This window comes from Haliotis rubra, unplaced genomic scaffold, assembly GCF_003918875.1.
Source record: "Haliotis rubra isolate DU_JTF1 unplaced genomic scaffold, ASM391887v1 Scf837, whole genome shotgun sequence".
NCBI lineage: Eukaryota > Metazoa > Mollusca > Gastropoda > Lepetellida > Haliotidae > Haliotis > Haliotis rubra.
Window position 1 is genome coordinate 106,970 of NW_025767565.1, and position 18,014 is coordinate 124,983.

At 40.4% G+C, this 18,014-nt stretch overlaps 1 protein-coding gene across 1 annotated transcript in view; it reads right to left on the reverse strand.

Moving 5' to 3' along the window:
* LOC124262414 (nuclear hormone receptor HR96-like) overlaps positions 1–17,714 on the reverse strand; it is a 90,808-nt gene extending 73,094 nt beyond the window's left edge. Inside the window, exon 1 of the mRNA XM_046696897.1 lies at positions 17,169–17,714. Within this exon, the coding sequence (XP_046552853.1) occupies positions 17,169–17,189 (21 nt within the window). The 5' untranslated portion in view covers positions 17,190–17,714. The remainder of the gene's footprint in view (positions 1–17,168) is intronic.
* Positions 17,715–18,014: the final 300 nt, after the last annotated feature.

The window sequence follows — 18,014 nt, forward strand, 5'->3', positions numbered from 1 at the left end:
CCAGCACACAAAGTCAGACGCCTAGACCGCTCAGCCACCGTGACTTCCACAAAAATGGAAGTCGGACAACTGGTAGTCTAGACCGCGGACTTTGTGTACCCCTCTGATAAGCAGGGCCCAGATAATTTTTCATGATCAGGAGTACGTACTCCTTATTTTTTCAATATAGGAGTACTGGAAAACAATAAAAGTACATGTAGAGTACTGAATGGAATTTAATGGAGTATCAGTAATCTTGTGTTTTGTTTCATATATGCACCACAATATGTCTACTCTTGTGTAAACAGGTCAATAAACATTGAAACAATACTTTTTCAGATAAATAAGTCTGTAAATGATTCTAAGACCGTACACCATTGCTGTGGTGCGTCGCTCATGCTTTGCGTAGTATCTGCTACGTTTTCTAAATTATTTCCTACCGTATCGTGCTTATTTTATATCCGTACATATGCCGATACGGCCCTTATCTGGAGCCCTGGATAAGTGTTAATTGGCACGGCTCCCATGGACAAAAGCTATGAAATACACAATGCCATTTAGGAAGTGGTCAAATGTAACATATGTTATATTTGGGATTACACTTTCTTAGTAAAGCACAGATTCTACTACTTTTGTTGGGTTGAGTCCTATCCGGGATTCGAATGACAGTAATATTCATCTGACTGTAACAATGTAACAACAATGACAATAATATTCATCTGACTGTAACAATGTAACAACAATGACAATAATATTCATCTGACTGTAACAATGTAACAACAATGACAATAATATTCATCTGACTGTAACAATGTAACAACAATGACAGTAATATTCATCTGACTGTAACAATGTTCTGGTTTCCAACATACGCTACAGTTTGGCATGAAATGCATGTGGACCCGTTTTTTTGTAAATATCTCTTCATCCAATGACCCAATCGATCTCAAACTGTGCAAGTGGATGTTTTGTCAGACAACCTAATCACATTGTAAATCACCGATTTTATGCATTTGTATTAAAGAAACTGCCTATGTAACTATCAACAAAATAAACAGCAGAACGCAGACGACTTGCAGAGGGAGGGAGCTAATGACCTGTAACAGATAATACCAAGAGCCCGGAAATGCCATCGTTCAGTAACATAGTACATGGAGTATATAATGCATAATGTTGAAAAACAAGTTGACATCTTCATTCGATTATCAGGCAATTCATAAGAAATATGGCAAGGTTGCAAGGTTTCTAAAACACATTTTACATAGTTTTGGCCATATCTGAAAGTACAGTGAGCACAGGGATACTGTCATTCAATAACATGGTACAGTTTTGGCCAAGTCTGATAAATGACAATGACAATGTTACCATCAGTAACAAGAACATTCACCATCTCAGTGTGACAATGTTACCATCAGTAACAAGAACATTCACCATCTCAGTGTGACAGTGTTACCGTCAGTAACAAGAACATTCACTATCTCAGTATGACAGTGTTACCATCAGTCCCAAGAACATTCTCCATCTCAGTGTGACAGTGTTACCATCAGTCCCAAGATCATTCACCATCTCAGTGTGACAATGTTACCGTCAGCAATGAGAACCTTCTCCATCTCAGCGTGACAGTGTTACCATCAGTAACAAGAACATTCTCCATCTCAGCGTGACAGTGTTACCATCAGTCACAAGAACATTCACCATCTCAGTGTGACAGTGTTACCATCAGTAACAAGAACTTTCACCATCTCAGTATGACAGTGTTACCATCAGTAACAAGAACATTCACCATCTCAGTGTGACAATGTTACCATCAGTCACAAGAACATTCACCATCTCAGTATGACAGTGTTACCATCAGTCACAAGAACATTCTCCATCTCAGTGTGACAGTGTTACTATCAGTAACAAGAACATTCACCATCTCAGTATGACAGTGTTACCATCAGTAACAAGAACATTCACCATCTCAGTATGACAGTGTTACCATCAGTAACAAGAACATTCTCCATCTCAGTGTGACAGTGTTACCATCAGTCACAAGAACATTCACCATCTCAGTGTGACAGTGTTACCATCAGTCACAAGAACATTCACCATCTCAGTGTGACAGTGTTACTATCAGTAACAAGAACATTCACCATCTCAGTATGACAGTGTTACCATCAGTAACAAGAACATTCACCATCTCAGTGTGACAGTGTTACCGTCAGCAATGAGAACCTTCTCCATCTCAGCGTGACAGTGTTACCATCAGTAACAAGAACCTTCTCCATCTCAGCGTGACAGTGTTACCGTCAGCAATGAGAACCTTTTCCATCTCAGCGTGACAGTGTTACCATCAGTAACAAGAACATTCACCATCTCAGTGTGACAATGTTACCATCAGTAACAAGAACATTCTCCATCTCAGTAGTATGACAGTGTTACCATCAGTAACAAGAACATTCTCCATCTCAGTGTGACAATGTTACCATCAGTAACAAGAACATTCTCCATCTCAGTGTGACAGTGTTACCATCAGTAACAAGAACATTCACCATCTCTGTGTGACAGTGTTACCATCGGTAACAAGAACATTCTCCATCTCTGTGACAGTGTGACCAGTGGTATTTACCATCGGTAACAAGAACATTCACCATCTTTTGTGTGACAGTGTTACCATCAGTAACAAGAACATTCACCATCTCAGTGTGACAGTGTTACCATCAGTAACAAGAACATTCACCATCTCAGTGTGACAGTGTTACCATCAGTAACAAGAACATTCACCATCTCAGTGTGACAGTGTTACCATCAGTAACAAGAACATTCTCCATCTCAGTGTGACAATGTTACCATCAGTAACAAGAACATTCTCCATCTCAGCGTGACAGTGTTACCATCGGTAACAAGAACATTCACCATCTCAGTGTGACAGTGACAGTGTACCATCAGTAACAAGAACATTCACCATCTCAGTGTGACAGTGTTACCATCAGTAACAAGAACATTCTCCATCTCAGCGTGACAGTGTTACCATCGGTAACAAGAACATTCACCATCTCAGTGTGACAGTGTTACCATCAGTAACAAGAACATTCACCATCTCAGTAGTATGACAGTGTTACCATCAGTAACAAGAACATTCACCATCTCAGTGTGACAAGTGTTACCATCAGTAACAAGAACATTCACCATCTCAGTGTGACAGTGTTACCATCAGTAACAAGAACATTCACCATCTCAGTGTGACAGTGTTACCATCAGTAACAAGAACATTCACCATCTCAGTGTGACAGTGTTACCATCAGTAACAAGAACATTCACCATCTCTGTGTGACAGTGTTACCATCAGTAACAAGAACATTCTCCATCTCAGTAGTATGACAATGTTACCATCAGTAACAAGAACATTCTCCATCTCAGTGTGACAATGTTACCATCAGTAACAAGAACATTCTCCATCTCAGCGTGACAGTGTTACCATCGGTAACAAGAACATTCACCATCTCAGTGTGACAGTGTTACCATCAGTAACAAGAACATTCACCATCTCTGTGTGACAGTGTTACCATCAGTAACAAGAACATTCTCCATCTCAGCGTGACAGTGTTACCATCGGTAACAAGAACATTCACCATCTCAGTGTGACAGTGTTACCATCAGTAACAAGAACATTCACCATCTCAGTGTGACAGTGTTACCATCAGTAACAAGAACATTCTCCATCTCAGTAGTATGACAATGTTACCATCAGTAACAAGAACATTCTCCATCTCAGTGTGACAATGTTACCATCAGTAACAAGAACATTCTCCATCTCTGTGTGACAGTGTTACCATCAGTAACAAGAACATTCTCCATCTCAGTGTGACAATGTTACCATCAGTAACAAGAACATTCTCCATCTCTGTGTGACAGTGTTACCATCAGTAACAAGAACATTCTCCATCTTAGCGTGACAGTGTTACCATCGGTAACAAGAACATTCACCATCTCAGTGTGACAGTGTTACCATCAGTAACAAGAACATTCACCATCTCAGTATGACAGTGTTACCATCAGTAACAAGAACATTCACCATCTCAGTGTGACAGTGTTACCATCAGTAACAAGAACATTCTCCATCTCAGTAATATGACAATGTTACCATCAGTAACAAGAACATTCACCATCTCAGTGTGACAGTGTTACCATCAGTAACAAGAACATTCACCATCTCAGTATGACAGTGTTACCATCGGTAACAAGAACATTCACCATCTCTGTGTGACAGTGTTACCATCAGTAACAAGAACATTCACCATCTCAGTGTGACAGTGTTACCATCAGTAACAAGAACATTCTCCATCTCAGTGTGACAGTGTTACCATCAGTAACAAGAACATTCACCATCTCAGGTGTGACAGTGTTACCATCAGTAACAAGAACATTCACCATCTCAGTGTGACAGTGTTACCATCAGTAACAAGAACATTCACCATCTCAGTGTGACAGTGTTACCATCAGTAACAAGAACATTCACCATCTCAGTGTGACAGTGTTACCATCAGTAACAAGAACATTCACCATCTCGGTGTGACAGTGTTACCATCAGTAACAAGAACATTCACCATCTCAGTGTGATGTGTTACCATCAGTAACAAGAACATTCACCATCTCAGTGTGACAGTGTTACCATCAGTAACAAGAACATTCACCATCTCTGTGTGACAGTGTTACCATCAGTAACAAGAACATTCTCCATCTCAGTAGTATGACAATGTTACCATCAGTAACAAGAACATTCTCCATCTCAGCGTGACAATGTTACCATCAGTAACAAGAACATTCTCCATCTCTGTGTGACAGTGTTACCATCAGTAACAAGAACATTCTCCATCTCAGTGTGACAATGTTACCATCAGTAACAAGAACATTCTCCATCTCTGTGTGACAGTGTTACCATCAGTAACAAGAACATTCTCCATCTTAGCGTGACAGTGTTACCATCGGTAACAAGAACATTCACCATCTCAGTGTGACAGTGTTACCATCAGTAACAAGAACATTCACCATCTCAGTGTGACAGTGTTACCATCAGTAACAAGAACATTCACCATCTCAGTGTGACAGTGTTACCATCAGTAACAAGAACATTCTCCATCTCAGTAGTATGACAATGTTACCATCAGTAACAAGAACATTCACCATCTCAGTGTGACAGTGTTACCATCAGTAACAAGAACATTCACCATCTCAGTATGACAGTGTTACCATCGGTAACAAGAACATTCACCATCTCTGTGTGACAGTGTTACCATCAGTAACAAGAACATTCACCATCTCAGTGTGACAGTGTTACCATCAGTAACAAGAACATTCACCATCTCAGTGTGACAGTGTTACCATCAGTAACAAGAACATTCACCATCTCAGTGTGACAGTGTTACCATCAGTAACAAGAACATTCACCATCTCAGTGTGACAGTGTTACCATCAGTAACAAGAACATTCACCATCTCAGTGTGACAGTGTTACCATCAGTAACAAGAACATTCACCATCTCAGTGTGACAGTGTTACCATCAGTAACAAGAACATTCACCATCTCAGTGTGACAGTGTTACCATCAGTAACAAGAACATTCACCATCTCAGTGTGACAGTGTTACCATCAGTAACAAGAACATTCACCATCTCAGTGTGACAGTGTTACCATCAGTAACAAGAACATTCACCATCTCAGTGTGACAGTGTTACCATCAGTAACAAGAACATTCACCATCTCAGTGTGACAGTGTTACCATCAGTAACAAGAACATTCTCCATCTCAGCGTGACAGTGTTACCATCAGTAACAAGAACATTCACCATCTCAGTGTGACAGTGTTACCATCAGTAACAAGAACATTCTCCATCTCAGTGTGACAGTGTTACCATCAGTAACAAGAACATTCACCATCTCAGTGTGACAGTGTTACCATCAGTAACAAGAACATTCACCATCTCAGTGTGACAGTGTTACCATCAGTAACAAGAACATTCACCATCTCAGTGTGACAGTGTTACCATCAGTAACAAGAACATTCACCATCTCAGTGTGACAGTGTTACCATCAGTAACAAGAACATTCACCATCTCAGTGTGACAGTGTTACCATCAGTAACAAGAACATTCACCATCTCAGTGTGACAGTGTTACCATCAGTAACAAGAACATTCACCATCTCAGTGTGACAGTGTTACCATCAGTAACAAGAACATTCACCATCTCTGTGTGACAGTGTTACCATCAGTCACAAGAACATTCACCATCTCAGTGTGACAGTGTTACCATCAGTAACAAGAACATTCACCATCTCAGTGTGACAGTGTTACCATCAGTAACAAGTACATTCTCCATCTCAGTGTGACAATGTTACCATCAGTAACAAGAACATTCACCATCTCAGTGTGACAGTGTTACCATCAGTAACAAGAACATTCACCATCTCAGTGTGACAGTGTTACCATCAGTAACAAGAACATTCACCATCTCTGTGTGACAGTGTTACCATCAGTAACAAGAACATTCTCCATCTCAGCGTGACAGAGTTACCATCGGTAACAAGAACATTCACCATCTCAGTGTGACAGTGTTACCATCAGTAACAAGAACATTCACCATCTCTGTGTGACAGTGTTACCATCAGTAACAAGAACATTCTCCATCTCAGTAGTATGACAATGTTACCATCAGTAACAAGAACATTCTCCATCTCAGCGTGACAATGTTACCATCAGTAACAAGAACATTCTCCATCTCTGTGTGACAGTGTTACCATCAGTAACAAGAACATTCTCCATCTCAGTGTGACAATGTTACCATCAGTAACAAGAACATTCTCCATCTCTGTGTGACAGTGTTACCATCAGTAACAAGAACATTCTCCATCTTAGCGTGACAGTGTTACCATCAGTAACAAGAACATTCACCATCTCAGTGTGACAGTGTTACCATCAGTAACAAGAACATTCACCATCTCAGTATGACAGTGTTACCATCAGTAACAAGAACATTCTCCATCTCAGTGTGACAGTGTTACCATCAGTAACAAGAACATTCTCCATCTCAGTGTGACAGTGTTACCATCAGTAACAAGAACATTCACCATCTCAGTGTGACAGTGTTACCATCAGTAACAAGAACCTTCACCATCTCAGTAGTATGACAATGTTACCATCAGTAACAAGAACATTCACCATCTCAGTGTGACAGTGTTACCATCAGTAACAAGAACATTCACCATCTCAGTGTGACAGTGTTACCATCAGTAACAAGAACATTCACCATCTCAGTGTGACAATGTTACCATCAGTAACAAGAACATTCACCATCTCAGTATGACAGTGTTACCATCAGTAACAAGAACATTCACCATCTCAGCGTGACAGTGTTACCATCGGTAACAAGAACATTCACCATCTCAGTATGACAATGTTACCATCAGTAACAAGAACATTCACCATCTCAGCGTGACAGTGTTACCATCGGTAACAAGAACATTCACCATCTCAGTGTGACAATGTTACCATCAGTAACAAGAACATTCACCATCTCAGTGTGACAGTGTTACCATCAGTAACAAGAACATTCACCATCTCAGTGTGACAGTGTTACCATCAGTAACAAGAACATTCACCATCTCAGTGTGACAGTGTTACCATCAGTAACAAGAACATTCACCATCTCAGTAGTATGACAGTGTTACCATCAGTAACAAGAACATTCTCCATCTCAGTGTGACAATGTTACCATCAGTAACAAGAACATTCACCATCTCTGTGTGACAGTGTTACCATCAGTAACAAGAACATTCACCATCTCAGTGTGACAGTGTTACCATCAGTAACAAGAACATTCTCCATCTCAGTGTGACAATGTTACCATCAGTAACAAGAACATTCACCATCTCTGTGTGACAGTGTTACCATCAGTAACAAGAACATTCACCATCTTAGTGTGACAGTGTTACCATCAGTAACAAGAACATTCACCATCTCAGTGTGACAGTGTTACCATCAGTAACAAGAACATTCACCATCTCAGTATGACAGTGTTACCATCAGTAACAAGAACATTCTCCATCTCAGTAGTATGACAGTGTTACCATCAGTAACAAGAACATTCTCCATCTCAGTGTGACAGTGTTACCATCAGTAACAAGAACATTCACCATCTCAGTGTGACAGTGTTACCATCAGTAACAAGAACCTTCACCATCTCAGTAATATGACAATGTTACCATCAGTAACAAGAACATTCACCATCTCAGTGTGACAATATTACCATCAGTAACAAGAACTTTCACCATCTCTGTGTGACAGTGTTACCATCAGTAACAAGAACATTCACCATCTCAGTGTGACAATGTTACCATCAGTAACAAGAACATTCACCATCTCAGTATGACAGTGTTACCATCAGTAACAAGAACATTCACCATCTCAGCGTGACAGTGTTACCATCAGTAACAAGAACATTCACCATCTCAGTATGACAATGTTACCATCAGTAACAAGAACATTCACCATCTCAGCGTGACAGTGTTACCATCGGTAACAAGAACATTCACCATCTCAGCGTGACAATGTTACCATCAGTAACAAGAACATTCACCATCTCAGTATGACAATGTTACCATCAGTAACAAGAACATTCACCATCTCAGCGTGACAGTGTTACCATCAGTAACAAGAACATTCACCATCTCTGTGTGACAGTGTTACCATCAGTAACAAGAACATTCACCATCTCAGTAGTATGACAGTGTTACCATCAGTAACAAGAACATTCTCCATCTCAGTGTGACAATGTTACCATCAGTAACAAGAACATTGACCATCTCTGTGTGACAGTGTTACCATCAGTAACAAGAACATTCACCATCTCTGTGTGACAGTGTTACCATCAGTAACAAGAACATTCACCATCTCAGTGTGACAATGTTACCATCAGTAACAAGAACATTCACCATCTCTGTGTGACAGTGTTACCATCAGTAACAAGAACATTCACCATCTCTGTGTGACAATGTTACCATCAGTAACAAGAACATTCACCATCGCAGTGTGACAATGTTACCATCAGTAACAAGAACATTCACCATCTCAGCGTGACAGTGTTACCATCGGTAACAAGAACATTCTCCATCTCAGTGTGACAATGTTACCATCAGTAACAAGAACATTCACCATCTCAGCGTGACAGTGTTACCATCAGTAACAAGAACATTCACCATCTCAGCGTGACAGTGTTACCATCAGTAACAAGAACATTCACCATCTCAGCGTGAGAGTGTTACCATCGGTAACAAGAACATTCACCATCTCAGCGTGACAATGATGAGGAGATCACTATTTGCAGCTGTTTTTGTTCCGAATTACAAAAGCAACAAAAGATTCGAACATATAACTGAGCAGGTGATAACGTGACGACTGAAGATATCATTAGGAAGCTCAGTTCATGAGGTATGCGCCAAAATCTTCCATTGAATACATATTCATTGTCATGGAAACCAGAAAAGATTGGCAAAAAAGTCCTAAATTCAATTACCTGCATAAAAATATACATGGAGCAGTGTTTTGCTTAGAAGAATAGAATCAGAAAGTTTCATGTGCTGTCAGAAGCCTAGTCAGATGTGACAAACATATTATAACATCTGTTGCCATGGAAACATGTACATTGACAAGGGTACAGAAGGGTGGCCATGTTACCACATACAACACCAGTATTGGTCGCTGGTCACCGTGTTGGAACGTCAGTATATTCATCCAACACTAGCTGCAACCAACTCCATCACTGTGTCCAGTGAAAGGTAATTACATTGTGTCTGTCATCCTGTGGGGCTAATTACCTCACCTCCGCTGCCAGCTGCCATGTTCTCTGCTTCAGTAGAATGAATAAAACAAACGTAGTGGCTTCCGTTTGAATAATCCTACATTTTGATGTGTGCAAAGGAATATTTGAAAACCAGGTTAACAACAGATCATCTGGTTGACAGAATCATGGTTCAACCAACACAGTCAACACACCTGGTTAACACAAGCTTGATTGAAAGATTTCATGTTGACCTTCATGAGATAATTAAATTAAATTATGAAGAAAAACTTAAGAAAATAAATGAATCTATGGTCAATTCAAACACTCACTCCAATAGGAATAATGTCATACTGAAATCCTTATTACTTTGAACACTTGATCATTATATTTTCATCTATTCCATCGCACCCTGACGATTTAATTAAGACATTCCAAAAAAGTGCTTTAGTTCTATATCAAAATCTAAACCGGATAAGATTAAGATGGAAACACTAACATGCATACAGGTACACATATTTTCCTTATGTAATATGTTGTTATGGGCTGGTGGCCTAAAGCGATAATAGATGATGATGATGATGATGATGATGATGATGATGATGATTGATGATGATGATGATGATCGATATGGCTATTGTGGAAATAGTATAGCAATTGTGAAAGACATCATTAATGCTCAGAAAATTTCATGGGTAAAAGATTTTATGCCAGCAATTGTTGATAACTAAATGTCAATCTATTATAGATTATGGTTCGCCAACCCTGAATAAATAAGAAATAATATTGTCGCTAACATAAGAAATACTTTTTGGAAACAAGTAGTCATCACATACAGCTGACATTTTAACCAACAGTACAAGTCATTGAACACATTCAGTATATACTGTATAACACTGTATGTAATAACATCACATACAGTCCGTTGGAGACAAAATGATACCGATCAATTGCAATCTAACACAAAAACAAATCGACATAAATGAATCAACACGGAGTGCAATAGAAACAACAGACTAAAAATTGCATCATTTTTGTCACAAAAATAAAGAAGTTGTTTAAGAAACAGTCATCATTATTTGTGCGTTTTCCCAGTTTGTTACAAGGGTGCAGTGGCAACAAAAGGAAAAGCGTGAAAAGCGCGAAATGTCCCCGTATAGCGGAGTGTAGAGATATATCCTAGTATACAGGAGTGTAGATATATATCCTCGTATAGCGGTGTGTAGAGATATATCCTCGTATACAGGAGTGTAGATATATATCCTAGTATAGCGGAGCGTAGAGATATATCCTAGCATAGCGGAGCGTAGAGATATGTAGACGAGTGCGTAGATCCTGTATAGAGGAGTGTAGAGATATGTCCCGTATAGCTGAGAGCTTAGAGATACATGTCCTATATAGCTGGAGTGTAGATATGTCCTGTATACGGAGGTCCCACATGAGTGTAGAGATATGTCCCTGTATGAGAGTAGAGATAAGAGATATGTCCCATGCTTGAGTGTAGAGATAGAGATATGTCCCTGCATAGAGATGGAGTGTAGAGATATGTCCCAGTATACAGTAGAGTGTAGAGATATGTCCCATAGCAGGAGAGTAGAGATATGTCCTGCATATATGAGTGTAGAGATATGTCCAGTTAATAGCTGAGCCGAGATATGTCCTGTATAGCCCGAGTGTAGAGATATGTCCTGTATAGCCGGAGTGTAGAGATATGTCCTGTATAGCAGAGTGTAGAGATATGTCCTGTATAGCCGGAGTGTAGAGATATGTCCCGTATAGTGTGAGTGTAGAGATATGTCCCTAGTAGAAACATGTCCCCGGAGTGTATGGAGTGAGATATGTCCCTGTATTATACAGGAGTGTAGAGATATGTCCTGGTATAGCTTGAGTGTAGAGACCATATGTCCTGTATAGCTGAGTGTAGAGATATGTCCTGTATAGCGGAGTGTAGAGATATGTACCTGTATAGCGGAGTGTAGAGATATGTCCTGTATAGCGGAGTGTAGAGATATGTCCTGTATAGCGGAGTGTAGAGATATGTCCTGTATAGCGGAGTGTAGAGATATGTCCTGTATAGCGGAGTGTAGAGATATGTCCTGTATAGCGGAGTGTGGACATGCCCAGCCGTAGAGATATGTCCTGTACAGCTGGGTGAGAGATATGTCCTGTATAGTGAGTGCAGAGATATGTCCCTGTATAGCAGAGGAGTGAGTGTAGAGATATGTCCATCTACCGACAGAGTGTACCGTAGAGGAGTGTAGAGAGTAGAGATATGTCCTGTATAGAGTAGGTAGAGATAGGTGGAGACGGCGTCCCGTGAGCAGGAGAGTAGAGATATAACCCCTGCATGGAAATGGAGGTAGAGATGTACCGTAGAGAGATGTCCTGTATAGCGGAGTGTAGAGATATGTCCCTGTATAGCTGAAGGGAGTGTAGAGATATGTACTGTATAAGCGGAGTGTAGAGATATGTCCTGTATAGGAGTGTAGAGATATGTCCTGTATAGCGGAGTGTAGAGATACCCTGTATAGCCGGAGTGTAGCGAGAGAGATATGTCCTGAGTGTAGAGATAAGGTGTAGAGATATGTCCTGTATAGCTGAGATAGAGGAGTGTAGAGATATGTCCTGTATAGCGGTGTAGAGATATGTCCTGTATATGTGCCTGGAGTGTAGAGATATGTCCTGTATAAGTAGGAGTGTAGAGATATGTCCTGTATAGTATAGGAGTGTAGAGATATGTCCTGTATAGCGGAGTGTGGAGATATGTCCTGTATAGCGGAGTGTAGAGATATGTCCCTGTATAGCGATAGATGTGACGTCAGTCAGCATTGTTGAGACCAGTGGAGCAGTAGGGTTGTCAGTACAGAGTGATGATGCACTCAGTGCTCACCCAGCTGTGTACTCATTGCTCATTGATAGAAGAAGAGGGCAAAGGGTACATCCTATAACATTACCATGGCAACAACAGGAAAGGTTGTAGTGCCAGTGAAGCAGGACTGGTTATTCCAAGACAGATCAAACTGGTACCATCACCAGGTGTGTGTGTGAGGAGCACATCACACTGTTGGCACACACTAGCCCCACCTCACACGGCGACCCTCTGTCCCCAAGGAAGAAAGCTTTTGATGTGCTGAATACAAATTAATATAATGCCATGGCTTTCATGGTAAATTGATTCTTTAGAGTTATTCAGTGTATGTTGAGTTGAGTTGAGTTGAGTTGAGTTGAGTTGAGTTGAGTTGAGCTGAGCTGAGCTCAGAGCTGAGCTGAGCTGAGCTGAGCTGAGCTGAGTTGAGTTGAGTGAGTTGAGGTGAGGTGAGGTGTGAGGTGAGGTGAGGTGAGGTGAGGTGAGGTGAGGTGAGGTGAGGTGAGGTGAGGTGAGGTGAGGTGAGGTGAGGTGAGGTGAGGTGAGGAGAGGTGAGGTGAGGAGGAGGAGGTGAGGTGAGGGTAGAGTGAGGTGTGAGGTGAGGTGAGGTGAGGTGAGGTGAGGTGAGGTGAGGTGAGGTGAGGTGAGGTGAAATCGGTTTTTACGTTGTGCTTGAGAATATTTCGCTCATATGCCGACGTGCATGCATGTGTGTGTGTATGTGCAGCTGCTTGTACTAGCCCAGGCTTAAGCTGGTTTTATAGTGCTAGCCCACTGAGATACCACACCGCAGTGAGGCATGAATACCCCACTCAGACACATTATATTCACTCCGAGCCGACCAGTCCTTGTTGTACCGATTAATGCTGAGTGCCAGGCAGGGACCAACAAGTACCATATTTTAACGTCTTTTGGTATGACGCGGTCGGGGATTTGTAAAGGAAATAGTTGAATAAATTAGTTCTAGGTTAGATGATGGTGTGTTTCAGGGGAAGCATACAGCAGGATTCAGATACTGTAGATAATTAATACTGGTAGCTTAAGTACTGTCATGTCAGAAAGACAACTGTATCTCTTGCAAGAATACTGAGAAAAAAATGGCAACGAAAGTAAATACTCAAAAAAGATCTATTATTGTATTAGACAACTGTGACAGACACTCTAGAGAGATGGATCTGTAATCAGGTACCACATAACACAGATGGCTCCTATTAATATCTGGGTCAGACTCCTCTGCTAATTTGGACCACTGCTTCCCGTTACCTTGTGGAGCAGCTGTGTTGTGTTAAAATGCTTGAAGTGAATACAATATATCTGCTTGTAGTGAATACAATATATCTGCTTGTAGTGAATACAATATATCTGCTTGTAGTGAATACAATATATCTGCTTGTAGTGAATACAATATATCTGCTTGTAGTGAATACAATATATCTGCTTGTAGTGAATACAATATATCTGCTTGTAGTGAATACAATATATCTGCTTGTAGTGAATACAATATATCTGCTTGTAATGCCTGACAATATTGGACATAAAAACAGTACCGACATTACCATCAAAATGAGAGTTGAACAGATACACACAAAGGGAAACTTTGGAAATTGTAATCAGGAGACGTTATACATGTACTATATAGGGCTGGTGCATGTGGCAGGAATCTGTTCTGTAATCAGGAGACGTTATACATGTACTATATAGGGCTGGTGCATGTGGCAGGAATCTGTTCTGTAATCAGGAGACGTTATACATGTACTATACTGACACCTGTGATGTGCCCTCATACATCAGTGTTATCGAATGCTATATGACACCTGCGATGTGCCCTCATACATCAGTGTTATCGAATGTTGTATGACACCTGTGATGTGCCCTCATACATCAGTGTTATCGAATGCTATATGACACCTGCGATGTGCCCTCATACATCAGTGTTATCGAATGTTGTATGACACCTGTTATGTGCCCTCATACAGACATTAGTGTTATCTAATGCTATGACACCTGTGATGTGCCCTCATACATCAGTGTTATTGAATGTTGTATGACACCTGTGATGTGCCCTCATACATCAGTGTTATCGAATACTATGACACCTGTGATGTGCCCTCATACATCAGTGCTATCGAATGTTATATGACACCTGTTATGTGCCCTCATACAGACATCAGTGTTATCGAATGCTATGACACCTGTGATGTGCAATCATACATCAGTGTTATTGAATGTTGTATGACACCTGTGATGTGCCCTCATACATCAGTGTTATCGAATGCTATGACACCTGTTATGTACAATCATACATTAGTGTTATTGAATGTTGTATGACACCTGTGATGTGCCCTCATACATCAGTGTTATCGAATGCTATGACACCTGTTATGTACAATCATACATTAGTGTTATTGAATGTTGTATGACACCTGTGATGTGCCCTCATACAGACATCAGTGTTATCGAATGTTGTATGACACCTGTGATGTGCCCTCATACATCAGTGTTATCGAATACAATATGACACCTGTGATGTGCCCTCATACATCAGTGTTATCGAATGCTGTGTGACACCTGTGATGTGCCCACATACAGACGTCAGTGTTATCGAATGAGTATACATATCACTATATATATCACCTCCTTGTCACTATATATATCAACTCCATGCCACTATACATATCACCTCCATGACACAATTTTTTATCACCTCCATGTCATTATATATATCACCTCCATGCCGCCATATATATCACCTCCATGTCACTATACATATCACCTCCATGCCACTATATATATCACCTCCATGTCACTATATATATCACCTCCATGCCACTATATATATCACCTCCATGCCACTATATATATCACCTCCATGTCACTATACATATCACCTCCATGTCACTATATATATCACCTCCATGCCACTATATATATCACCTCCATGTCACTATATATATCACCTCCATGCCACTATATATATATCACCTCCATGTCACTATATATATCACCTCCATGTCACTATATATATCACCTCCATGCCACTATATATATATCACCTCCATGTCACTATATATATCACCTCCATGCCACTATATATATAATCTCCATGCCACTATATATATCACCTCCATGTCACTATATATATATCACCTCCATGTCACTATATATATCAACTCCATGCCACTATACATATCACCTCCATGCCACAATATATATCACCTCCATGTCATTATATATATCACCTCCATGTCACTATATATATATCACCTCCATGTCACTATATATATCACCTCCATGTCACTATATATATCACCTCCATGTCACTATATATATATCACCTCCATGTCACAATATATATATCACCTCCATATCACTATATATGTCACCTCCATGCCACTATATATATCAACTGCATGTCACTATACATATCACCTCCATGTAAATATATATATCACCTCCATGTAACTATATATATCACCTCCATGCCACTATATATATCACCTCCATGTCACTATATATATCACCTCCAAGGCACTATATATATATCACCTCCATGTCACTATATATATCACCTCCATGCCACTATATATATCAACTCCATGTCACTTATATATATCACCTCCATGTAAGTATATATATCACCTCCATGTCACTATATATATCACCTCCATGCCACTATATATATCAACTCCATGTCACTTATATATATCACCTCCATGTAAGTATATATATCACCTCCATGTAACTATATACATCAGCTGCATGACACAATATATATAACACTTCCATGTCACTATATATATATCACTCCATGTAACTATATACATCAGCTGCATGACACAATATATATCACATCCATGCCACTATATATATCACCTCCACCTCTTCACATGACACAATATATGTCATGTGCATATCACTAAATATCACCCGGTGTCACTTGCATCACAACCAGGACAGTGAGTCACTAAGGCATCATGTTAGTCAAGCATGGATGTCAATACCCTATCAGGTGGTCAACCTGGGACATCACTAACAGATCAAGAGGTCAGGTAATAGAAATGCCTGCTGGTGTTCACTGTTGCTGCCACTTTGCAGAACATAACGCCAGATTACAGATGAATAATTCTTTAAAACCGAAACACTACATATTCCCTCTATAACACTACATATCATCAACACAGTACCCTCTGTTTGTGTGTGTGTGTGTGTGCGTGCGTGCGTGCTTGTGTTTGTGTCTGTGTGTGCGTGCGTGTGTTTGTGTCTGTGCGTGTGTTTGTGTCTGTGTGTGCGTTGGTGTTTGAGTGTGCGTGCATGTCCCCCATTTAACTGAAATGAGCACTGTACATTGTAATTACCAAAGATGACAATGTTCCTGTACCTCGTCAACAGGTGCTCCACATCCCTCCTGCCACACTACGGCGTCGTTCGTTACCAGAACGAGGTCGGCAACCACGATCCTGTTCTGAACATGTAACACTGTTTCACACAACGAGATGCATCGTACACCTACCTCCGCTGTAGGCGACTCCATCGCCGACTGTCACCCACAATCGTCCACGGCGATGACGCACGTTTGTTGAAAGGTGCTTGTGTTGATGCAGGTATTGCGTGTGTTACAACTGTGTGGCCTGTACAACGTTGTCCTTCCACAGTACATCAAAATACACAGCCGCCATATTCACCCAGTTTTGTACTTTTCTTAACAGGAGAGTAAGTATTCGTCCTTGACCTCAATACCAAAAAAGCGCTATCGCCGAGCGCCATGGAAACGTAAATATCTTGAATGTGGCTCAGTGTACATCAAAAGGGAGACGTTAGTAAATAATCCAGTTTGCTGTCGAATTAGAACAATCCAAAGAAAATTGTCATTCAAACACTTGATCAGGAGAGTATGCCTGGAGTCTCCAGGCAGTCGGGTTCATTGTCATGGTTGAGTGGAGACACGGTACGATAGAATGTCAGTAAGGATCACCTAGTTTGTTCGAACTGAAACAGGGCGGAAACCTGTCACAAGTGATATATTATGAACAGGTGGAGCTGTCGTAATATAGAGCTGTAGTCAAATGTCGCCCCCGCAATTAGTCCAGGTAAATAAACCTATTTCCCACATTTATAATGAGTCCAGGTAAGTATGCAGTAGGCCTGGTGTTATTTCCTGCATCATTAATGAGTCGAGTTGAATATCGTTATTTCCCGCATTATATTTGATTCCAGGTAAATATAGCGTTGATTCTCGCATTATTACTGAATCCAGTTGAATATCGTTATTTCCCGCATTATTTTTGATTCCAGGTAAATATAGCGTTGATTCTCGCATTATTACTGAATCCAGTTGAATATCGTTATTTCCCGCATT